The 12020-nt window shown below is 30.2% G+C and overlaps 2 protein-coding genes across 2 annotated transcripts; one reads left to right on the plus strand and one right to left on the minus strand.

Moving 5' to 3' along the window:
• On the plus strand, positions 1-9997 carry LOC114744926 (uncharacterized). The gene is made up of 5 exons (XM_028933072.1): positions 1-127; positions 218-790; positions 1637-1669; positions 3246-3293; positions 9801-9997. The coding sequence occupies exons 1-5, from the start codon at positions 1-3 to the stop codon at positions 9995-9997; spliced, it is 978 nt and encodes a 325-aa protein (XP_028788905.1).
• A 70-nt stretch (positions 9998-10067) lies between these two features.
• On the minus strand, positions 10068-10894 carry LOC114744927 (rust resistance kinase Lr10-like). Its single transcript, XM_028933073.1, has one exon. The coding sequence runs from the start codon at positions 10875-10877 to the stop codon at positions 10068-10070; it is 810 nt and encodes a 269-aa protein (XP_028788906.1). The 5' UTR covers positions 10878-10894.
• Positions 10895-12020: the final 1126 nt, after the last annotated feature.

Consider the following 12020-nt stretch of genomic DNA (forward strand, 5'->3'; position numbering starts at 1 on the left):
ATGAGTTCTAAGGATGAGAGTACAACCTGTAATCCATCTCACTGCGGCATTATCACAAACATCTCACATCCATTTCCTCTCCGAGACGACCCACCCGGCTGTGGCATCCCGGCACACGAGTTAGCCTGTGAAAACAACGTCACACTGCTTGATTTGCGTTCAGGAACATACCAGGTCCTGGGAATCAACTACAACAATTACACAATCTGAGTCAAAGATCCTGGAATTCGGGAGGGCGATTGCTCCTACCTCCCACGCTATTTCTTATCCCTATCTAATTCCACCGACACTTACAATCTTTCCTACGCTTATAATAACAATAATCCCTATCTTGGCTCTCTTGGAACAGCACCCGACTCAGAACTGGCATTCGACCACGTTATTTACCTGAACTGTGGTGATCTGGTGACGGACGACGCGAGCTATCTGGATACGTTCCCCTGCGTGAACTGGGGAATGAAAGGAGAAGGAGGAGGCCATGTTTATGCTGTGGCTGGAGACTTGGAGGCTGAGAGGTTGAAACCTGAGTGTCGTGTGAAACCAGTGGCCACCATTGCTTCGGATTGGAGATCATTCATGAAGGGGAAAAGCTACTCGTACGCTGATATTCACACAGTACTTTCTCTTGGGTTTGAGGTTTCATGGTGGCCACAAGCTTGCAAAGATCTTCCCTGTGCACCTGGAGAGATTTGCTTCTTCGACAAACACACGCAAAAGGCCTATTGCGAAGAAATTAAAATAGCGTCTTCTTGTTACAGTCGGGATGGTGTACCTTTTTATCTCTTCTGTGGCAAGTCATTTTGCCGCTCTTATATTTTGCCCATTTATAATGATTTATAAATAACTCTTTAATTATAATTTATATAATATTGAGTAAATATGTAAGATAAATTTTGTTTCAATTTACGTAAAACATATTTATAAATATTTTTAAACGCTGTCCACCTGTTTGGTTTGTGAGAACTCACCATCAATGAAAAATAACACTTCCTCCTGCTCTCGGGAAAAAGTAGTTTTTGGTTAATTTTTCAGAGGTAAATCTGCGGGAATTAGATAAGGGCGTTGTTATAAAATTACTTTTATGTGGGATAAAATCACTGCTTTTAACGAATTTTATTAATCCACGTACTAGTCCCTTGGGGGACGTCCGATTAATCCACGTACTATTTTAGTTATTGGTTTTTGTATAGGTTAAGATATAAATTTGTCTTGTAAATTTGTACTTAGGAGTGCTAGGTATCCAAAAAAAAAAATTTTGTGCAAATTTGTACCCAAAGTTTAAAATCACAACAGTGTTGCCTCCTGTTAAAAACATTAACGGTCAACATCATTATTTTAACTATCAATATTAGTTTTTTAATGGTATGAGGAAATTTGCTATAATTTTAAATTTTTGAAACAAATTTACACTTAAAAAAATTTCAGGTTAACCTTTCTTACAAGTTACATATGAGACTAGGGAGTACAATTTATTTTCATATTTCTGGATCCCTTTCTTTGTTTTTTACCTTTTCCCCCTTGTGTTATATTTTGTAATTATAATTACTATTTACTATTTTTTTTTCATTTAGTTTTTAAAAATTATTTGAACATTCTTTTTGGAGTTAATATTGCGTTCCATTATTGAATGCCTCAGGGAACGCGGCATATCTGAGCTATTGTGTACAAGGTAATATGTTTTATCCAATTTTTAATTCTTACAATTGAATAACAACAACAACAACAAGAATCAATTTCATGACTTTGATGGTGACATTCGGGGGGAAAAAAAAAACTTATACTGAAAAAGTTCATTATCATTTTAGAACAAACATATTAATTATTTTCAATTATTCTCTACAATTCTAATTAATAGAAGTGACTTAATTTTAAACGGTTTAAGAAAAAATTTCATATAGTTTTTGCCAGAAAACATTTAGATGTTCGTACAATTCATCCACACGTATTGATTTCTTATGTGATTGATCTGATAAAGTTATGCGAATAGATTGTTAACATGATGAATAAGGTGGTGATTGGGAGTTGTATAGTGGACAGAATAATATGGCTTAAGCATCTAAAATATTGTTTAAGAAATTATTTTAGTAGGAAATGAAATGACAGATAAAAAAGATGAGGAATAATAAAATTAGATAATCTATATTTAATTTTAGTTTATTATTATAATTAATTTTTTATTTATTTAAATAATTAATTAATGTAAAATAAAAGTAATATTTGACCAATTGACCTGAAGTTCTCTCCTTGTAATTTTAAAAATTTAAAATTTAAAAATAAAAATATTTAAGGGAAAATCGCAATTAAGACTCTAGAATTTAAAAACACAAATAAGGATCCTTAACAACTTTACTATGGCTTTTGAAAATAATAATAAGTCATGAAATTGTCCAAACTCATAGTAAAGTTGTCACGGGTTTTTATCTGTATTTTTTAAATTTCAAGATCTTTTTTTTATGATTTTCCTAATATTTAATCTGAACTGCCCTAACAATAGCCAAGAGCCTAAGAGCATATTTGACTTTGTTAAAATTTCTTTGCAGCATTTTTCCTTGGAATTCTTGCAGGTAATGTCTCGAACTCATCATTCTCTTCAACCTGAAATTAGGAAGTATTACCTCCGGTCTTAATTATACGATCTTGTTTGTAGATTACAAATGAGGTCTTATAATTAAGACTAGAGGTAGTTGTTAATAAGTTTGTTTTTATCTTATATATATATATATATATATATGGTGTCAATCTCATTATTTTTCTAATTTATTAATTTTTTTTCCAATGAGAGATTTTTTTTTAAAAATTAATACACATTTTTTTATAAATAGATAAGTTAAATAATTCTTTTTATATGTATAAATTAGGCAAGGCTTGTGTAACTGCGGAAAATTTAAAAATAAGTTGTGTTATTATGTTGGCTTAATTGTTTTGGGGAGATTTTTATTAGACTTAATGGGGCTTACTCTACTAAAAAAAAGGGAACATACTGAACCATTTGAAATGACAATTTCTAATGTAAAAAAAAATGATAAACTGCTCATTTGTTATTAAATTTTTTTTATGATTATATTTTTTTTAGAACTTAATTTTTCTGAAAGAATATAAATAGTCATGTAGGCTAGTGTAACTGCATAACATTTGGAAGAAATTTTTTTTAAAAAATATCTTGATTTAAAATTTAAAATTTATTATTATTTTAATATGTCCCGCCCTCAGTGTAATAGCTAACGTCTGTGAACTTTCTCTTGCAGGTTTGCCATTTTCTAAGGATATTCATCGTCGTAAGATTCTAAACTATCGTATGTTCATATGTACAATTATAGGGAATTTCAAATATTTTTTTTTGATTTATTTGATTTTTATAGCAAAATTGACAAGTATATATATATATATTCATTGCGATATACTACTTCTGGAACTAATTAAAAAAAACACATGATATCACCTGTTTATTGTAAAATATGCATAGTTATTGCAAAAAAAAGAAAAGGGTTTTCCTTAAATTATGTTGTGAGCATGCTTCCCATAAAATCTAGGAAAAATTGGGGATAAATTCCTCATTATAAATTTAATTGGCAAATAGTCCCTAACATGATTGATTGTACAAGGAAAAATTAGTTGCACACAAAGGAAGGTAAGTTGTGCAGAAAAAAGATGGTTTGCACAAAATTATTCTGGTATAAGGGATTAGTTTGCACATAAAGAAATGATTTGAATATAAGAGAATTCTATTTGCACAAGGAAAAATTGAGTTGCACATCGTACAAAGATTATTGCACATAAGGGAAGATAAATTGCACACAAAAAAATTTAAGTTACACATAATAGAAGTTAAGTTGCACAAAGTTCTTAGGTCCCATTTGCCGATTAAATTTTTAATGAGAGATTTATCCTTAATTTTCCCCAAAATCTAATATAAGTTGTACTATTTATAACTTTCATATGAAAATCGTGACTTTCTATGAAGTGGAAATATACATATACAGATAACTAATTTAAAGACGTTAAAAAAATTAGTTCTGTGACCAAACAACATCTTTATTCTCCACGACTTCTCATGGCATTATTCCAGAGGAGGATGCAAAATAATTTATACACTTGGCTTTTGATTTTTGGAACCAAAATATCTAATAATTCGTCTTCCTTCAACACAACTTCAAGCTTGTTCCTTTGTAACTTGTTTTCAGTTGCAAACAAATGAGGATATAAGGCTCCTTCGTACTCTTATTGTTCCATTGGACTCCCTCAATCTTAGCCACCAGGCGTTGGTTCTTGCCATGAATATTCTGAAACACCTCTCTGTTCAACTCTTTCAGATTTCGTTGTAAATATTCTAAATTCTCTCTCACATAATTTCCTCCCTTTGTCCTTCAACAAATTATCATACTGATCATCGGCAAAACCAAGAAGTTTCAACTCTAAGAGGTACCTTAAAAAGGAACCATATTGCATGACCACCAAGTTTTAACTTTGTTTTATTTCGTAGAATTGTCGCAACTTATTAAAGTATTTAAATATCAATTCAAATATTCAAATGATTTGGTGGCATAGCTAGGTATTTAAATGTATTAAAACATCAGTAAAAAAAATTTCATTTGAATAAGTCATACAATTTTTGGCTGGAGAACAAGTTATATATTAAACGTCACTTTTAACTTTGTTTTATTTAATTGATTGATAAAACTAGTATCTTAATAAATTGATCTACTATTTATGTTTTTTTTTTCAACTGAATATCTCATTACATTAATTAGAATATACAAATCCATAAAGAATTTCAATAAAATGGATATGTGTCGGTATTCCGAAACAAAACCAATTAGTCTAGAATGACGCGTCAAAACATGTGTATACACACACACATATATACATACATGTGTTTGTATGTATATATTGAAATATGAGGAGCACAAATGTGAAAAGGTCTTTTTCTAATAAAAGATTATCATTAGCGCCAATGCCATAATATATTATTAATCTTAATCGTTCATATTTAAATTGAGATTCCTATCAGCATGGGCTTCTTTTACATGATGTTTAGTAGCATCTTTTCATGGCATGCGCTAAATTAAAAAAAAAAAATATGAAGGAGTCAATATAGTTATCATATAATATGGGTCAATTTGGTAACTAAAACTATATATTTGCTTGGCTCCCTAATATAAAAATTAGATAACTAATTTGTGGATATTAAGAAAAAGTTAAATTAGCTATTTGTAATAAATGGATGTTATCTTTCTTAAAATATCTTTATTAATAATGTGTATTGGAACCACCACTAGATAAAAACTCTTAATATGTATTACTTGGGAGCAAAATAGATAAATATTAGAGACAAAGCGGATTGAAATTTTATATTTATGATCAAATTGAATTTTCGCTTAGCTCTCAAGGATAGGAGATGCTAATATAATATGCTACTTCCGGTCCTTAATATAAAAAGTAGATAAATAAATTGTAAATATTGAGAAAATTAATTAAATTAGTTATTTGTAATAAGTGGGTACTGTCTTTCCTAAAATATTATCATTAATCATGTGTATTATAATAAAAACCCTTTAACATGTGCAATCACTATAGGAACTATTTTTTTAAAAAAAATGAATAAATATAAAAGACAAGGTAGATTAGAGTCTTATAAGACCAAATTGAATTTTTAATTTAACTCTTATATCTAGCACCGGTGGTAATATATGAATAATAAAAGAAAAAACAAACAATTCATATCTGTTGACTAGCTTTGACCACATGGATCCATTTCCTAATAATGAACAAGATTAAGGGGCAAATAAATTCGCTTCCAAAGCAAATTAACTTACCAATAACATGGCTTTTTCTTGCGTGGCTTCTCTGCTGAAGTTCTTTTGCATATCTGGTGTTGTGTGAATGTAGAGAGAGGAAGCATGGGAGAAGTGATTAATAATGCTAAAATGCTTTTGATTATACGACCAGATTTACTATAGATCTACAGATCTAGCTTTGTAGAGAAAATGAAGCTCTTCATGTAATTGTTTTCGATACTCCTCCAGTTTAATATAGGATCTAACTGTTGTATTGATTTTGGTTCTAAATATAAAACCTAATTATCATATTTATTAATTTTTTTCTAAATTACCCCTATTGATACTCTCTTAACCGTAATTAAGTAGGAGAGGGATGGAGGATGTTAAGGAAGATGATGATGGTGTTTTTAAAAAAAAACATGTCATATTTCTTATAATTATTTAACTTATCTAACTTTCTTAATTTAATCAAATTAGTTAAACGGGTCTTACATTAAGAATAAGAGGAGTACCTTTTTTTTAATCAAGCCTAAAAATAATTAAATGTCACGTGCCTACTGAGTTGTCAGGAAATGTAAAGTTCTTCCCGTTAAAATACTGCAATTAAATTAAAATTGGGCTGCCTAAATGAAGTAATTAAGATGCCATACTCACATGCATGATAATGACCATTATTACTTATAAATTATTGTCATTATATGTGTACTGCGAGGTTAGTGCTCCACAAGGTCACTAGATAGGTTAAAAAACTGGTCAAATTATCTTTTCTATATAACCTTTATATATTAAAATTATAAAGCAAAAGTTAAATTCTATTTTTTTTAATAAACATAAATGGGAAGTTTGTACTTTTTTTTTCATCATCCACTACAAAAAGGAGTAAATTTATATTACTAACATTCCATATCAAGGGGTGATGTTTATTTATTCTCACACGTTAACGCGTTAATATAATTGATGTGTTAGTTTGAAACACTGTTTTAATTTTCATTCATCTTCTCTCCACTAGTAGTGCCCAAATGTTGAACTTTGACAGCATACATGGATCACTTTTCTAATGATTAACAAAAAAAATTTTGGTTAAGAATTTTGATGTTGATGAATGTAATAATTAATATAATTTTTATATATCAAATTTCATTTTTAACTTTACATTGATCAGATATTTACATTGCTTCATTACACTGCTTATTAGAATATACAAATAATACATAGACATTTTCAATAAAATTAATGATATTATATATAAATTGAAAAAAAACATCTTTTTGACCAGGATTTAAAAAAAAAATCTAGCCTAGAATGATACGTCAAAGCATATTGAATACATACACACATATATGTGATCAGCACATTCCATTATATTATATTTTTTTAATCTTTAGACTCCAATTATGAAGAGCACAAATGTGAAATGGCCTCTTTCTTAAAAGATAAGCATTCACGCCAATGCTATTATATATATTTTTATATATTATTGATATTAATGGTCGGCAGATACCTATTTAAGTTGAGATTCCTATAACGTGGGATTATTTTATGATGTTTGGTGGCATCTAACCACTACCACTTTCAAATATAAAAAATTGGCTAGAGTTGCATAATAATGAGCACCAACTGATCGATAACTCCAATGAACTAAACCATATAATATATTTGAATAATAAAAAAAAAATGCATAATGGTGCCCTAACGTTGACTACCTTTGACCACATGGGTCTATTTTCTAGTAAGGAACAATAGGGAAAATGCTTCGAAAATGCTTTTAGATGTGAATGCAGAGAAAGAAAGTATGAGAAGTGATTAATAATGCTAAAATGCTTTTAAATGTCAGGATAAGTGGGTTTGCAGATCTAACTTTATATAGAAAATTAGGTCTTCGTGTAATTGTTCTAGATTACGAGATCACATGTGCCTTATATTAAATATGTTAATCAGTAAAATTAAAAGACAGGGCCCTTCCTTGCCAATGGAAAGGAATACAATTTGAAACATGTGCCTGATGATTTTTCACAAGAAATAGATATTTGTTGAAAACATAATAATGAGCACCAACTGATAACTCCAATAAACTAAACTATATAATATTTGAATAATAAAAAAATGCATAATGGTGCCATAATGTTGACCAACCTTGACCACATGGGTCTATTTTCTAATAAGGAACAATAGGGAAAATGCTTCCTCAGCAACGGAAAATTCCGTCACTAGTTACCAACGGAAATTTTCCGTCACTAACCCAATTTTGAAAAAAAAAAATTAAAATGCCACGCGGCACTTCTACCAATCCCCACGTCATCACCAATAACCATCCATGTGTGATGCCACCTCACCTCTACTGCCACGTGTGCTCCACATGTGCTATCAGGGTCGCCACCACATAACTCCCTCCTCAAATAACTCCCTCCTCAAAGTGACTTCTCCATGGCTCGAACCCAGGACCTCTTCTGTGTGCGCGTGTGGCTTTACCAGTTGAGCTGTAATGAACCTGTTGACTTATTATATAAAATTAAAAATATAATATTATTTTACACAAACAATTATATATATACATATATATTATTAAAAACTAAAAATATACTATATGATAATTTTAATCATAACTATTTTAATGAAAAAATAATTTTTAAATATTTGTTTTACTATTTGTTTTATAATGTTTTATTTTAAAAAAATATTTTCAATGTAATTTTAATTTCTAAGGACACTAATTTTGAATTTAAATCATAAATAATTTTTTTATAAATAATTTTAAATTTATTTTTTAATTAACATTGATAAGATATACAATTTAATTATATATGTATATATATTACATTATATTATATTATTTATATGTGTTTTATATATTTGAAGAAAATCATTTACAGTTAGTCAAAAACATCTTGTTATTGAAAAAATAACTACTATAATAAAATCTAATAAATATTCTATAAAAAAAATTAAATAATTTGAATAGATTATAATAAACAATATTCTCCTACTTGTATATATATCCTATGTAATTTATTTTCTTAAAATTCTTTGTAACTATTTGTTTTTGTATTGAAGACCAAAATCAATTTATATCATAGGTATTAATTATATCATAATTAAATTTTATTGTTTTAATAATTGAAATTCAAATTCACTTCAATATTAGTTTGTGTTCATATAAATTTATTTTTTAGTTTTGAATTTCTATCATATATTATATATTTCAATATATTGTACATATGATAAATTATTTCTTTCTTATATCAGTTTGTATAAGAAAGTTATTAATATTCTTATTATATTTTTAATTATTATTAATAATCAAGAGGAATTTATTTTAACAAAAATATAAACAAGTTTTCTAAGAAATTCTCTTTTATTTTCAGTATATACATAATGATGACATGAATGATGATGATATCTTTATTAACACCAACTCCACAAATATATCAATTTATTTTATAATTAAAAATGTTTTTAAATCATTATATTCTTAATTTTTATTATATAAATTTTGTAAGATTATAATTTAAATAATAAAATTTAAAATTAATAACGGATTAGTGACGGAATTAGTGATAAAACTTCTATGACAAACAATTTAGCGACAGAATTAGTGACGGAAATTTCTGACAAAAAAATTCTATCGTTAAATATTTATTGACGGATTTTCTAACGGATTAGTGACGGAATTTAGCGACGGACAGAAATTCTGTCACTAATCTTTCGAAAAATCAGCAATGGAATTTCCGTTGTAATTCTATTAGAAATTAGCAACATAATTTGTTTCCTTCTCAAATTCCGTCAGAAATTAGTGATGGAATTTGTTTTCGTCTCAAATTCCGTCGCTAATCAACTGTTTTTTTTTGTAGTGTTACTATGCTAAAGCGAGCATAAACTCACACATGCATTGATAATACAAAGATTCATAAACTTTAGAAAAAAATTCTCAATAAAGATAAAAAGTTACATATACTTGGCAAGACAACATATTTATTTATTCTAATTCATGAATCACATCTAACTCTAAATTCAAATGTCTTGCAGGAATAATGACACTTGTATTGGTTGAGGCAGTAAAATCAAATGGAGTGGGAGGCACCTTTAATTTGTCTACTTCTCCTTCCAGCATTTGTATCACTGTTTTCATGGAAGGACGGTTTATTGAATGCCACTGGATGCACCAAAGTCCTACAATTGCTAGCTTTTTAGCAATTCTAATGTCAATCTCATCATCTATATGAATGCTTATATCTCCTCCTTCAACCAAATTGTGGATCCATTTTGGGTATAGAACTTGAACAGTTTCTTTATTCATATCAACATTTTTTCCTTCCACCAACCATTTCCAGGAGCAGCATCCCATAATATAAACATCTGATTTGTATGATACATTTCCAAAATTTGAGAGAAAACTTCAGGTGCAATATATCCTAGGGTTCCTCTTGCTGCTGTCATTGACACTGTACTTTGATTTTTAGAGCACAATTTAGCTAGACCAAAATCAGAAATTTTGGGGGTGAAATTTTCATCTAATAACACATTCTGAGGATTGATATCGAAATGAAGAATTCTGTAATCACAGCCTTGGTGAAGATATTCAATCCCCTTTCCTATGCCAAGAGCAATTTGTTGCAGCTTGGACCATCCCAGGAAATTTTCTCTGTTATCTGGTGAAGATATGAAATTTTGGAGGGAACCATTTGGAAAAAAGTCATAAACAAGAGCACGGTGAAAACCATCAGCGCAAAAGCCCAGCAAACGAACAACATTGATGTGATGAATTTTGCCGATTGTGCCAATTTCATTAATGAAGTCTTGTCCATCGCTGTCCGAATTATTGAGTACTTTGACAGCCACTTGAATTTCAGAAGAAAGCTTACCTCTGAAAACTGTTCCATGGGCACCTTCACCTAATTTGTGCTTGAAACTCTTTGTGATTCTTTTGATATCAGCGTAAGAGAATCTAGTAGGTTTAAGTGCCTCGTAGTCCTTCAAAAACTTTTCAAGTCTGACTTGATCATCTCCTTTGTTCTTGAAGTAGCGGCATATGTAGAAGCACACAACGAACAACAAAACCAGGACAATGGAACCTGGAGTTATAGGAGCACAACAAATGAACATTTAATATCAACCCGAGCAACATCACAAAGCCTAATGAATTAAAAAAGAAAAAAGAGAGGAAAATCATAGTCTACAGTCACACCTGTTCCTGCTAACCAATTCTGAGTATATTGCTGGATTTTGGTTGGTTCAGTTTGAGTGTTAAGGAGTTCCCCTGAAGATCCACTACGGATATTGGCGAACGTAACCGTATCATGGGGGCAGGAAACTAGGTCCCCAGACAGAAATTTTCTTGGGGGCCAAAAGCATGAATCGGGCAGGAATCGGATCCAGAGGAAGAACAATTGAAGAAGTAACATATTGGGGGGACACATGGGGATAATGGTACTCTAAAGGATAAATATTGGATTCATCGTAGAGACGGCGTTGTAGAAATAGTCTGGGAAGACAAAATTCTGGATCCTCTACTTCTAAGATGTGGGATTTCTTATCTATTTTTTTGACAAGGAGACTGACTCCTTCAAGAGCAGGAATAGAAGGAAACTCAACCATTAATGCGGAGTCACTATAATAAAGACCAAATGGATGAAGAGTTTGATGATGAGATACCTGCTGGTTCTCACCTTTCCCTTGTTTCAGAAGTATAACACCAGCAACAAAAATCTGCCCCACCAAAACATTGTAATGTGAAACTTGGATTGAGATTCCTATCTATCTATAGAGTAAGTAGTGTGAGATGATGAAGGGAACACCCGATAAAAGGAGTCAAGCAGCGAAGGATTTTCAACAAATCTCCCGCCACGAAATGAGAAATGCCTTACCACACATGGGAACAGACATGTTTTTATATGATCTTCTAATTGATAAAATTAATGAAACAGAATTTGTGTTTTACATTTAAATTATAGTAGCATATCTTTTCTGAAATAAAATAACTTAAAAATGGTAAAGTTATACTAAAACATCACCCAAAATAGGTGAGCCCAAAAAAAAAGAAGTAGAGAAAAAAAGGAAGTTGAGTGATATAAATAAGAAGGATGGGATGGAATTGAGAATAAAAGGCTAAGCATTCACAAGCAACTAACTCAGCGATGGGAATAGAGAAAGGGTTATGGTGTTTGTGCCTAGTTTGTGGCTCTCTCCGCTTCTAAGGAAAGGAGCTCTGAGTTCTGAACATGACTACGAATTCTGTACTTCTCGTTG

Source organism: Neltuma alba, unplaced genomic scaffold (assembly GCF_004799145.2).
Source record: "Neltuma alba isolate B1F8T4 unplaced genomic scaffold, ASM479914v2 tig00004487_pilon, whole genome shotgun sequence".
In the NCBI taxonomy this organism is placed as follows: Eukaryota; Viridiplantae; Streptophyta; class Magnoliopsida; order Fabales; family Fabaceae; genus Neltuma; species Neltuma alba.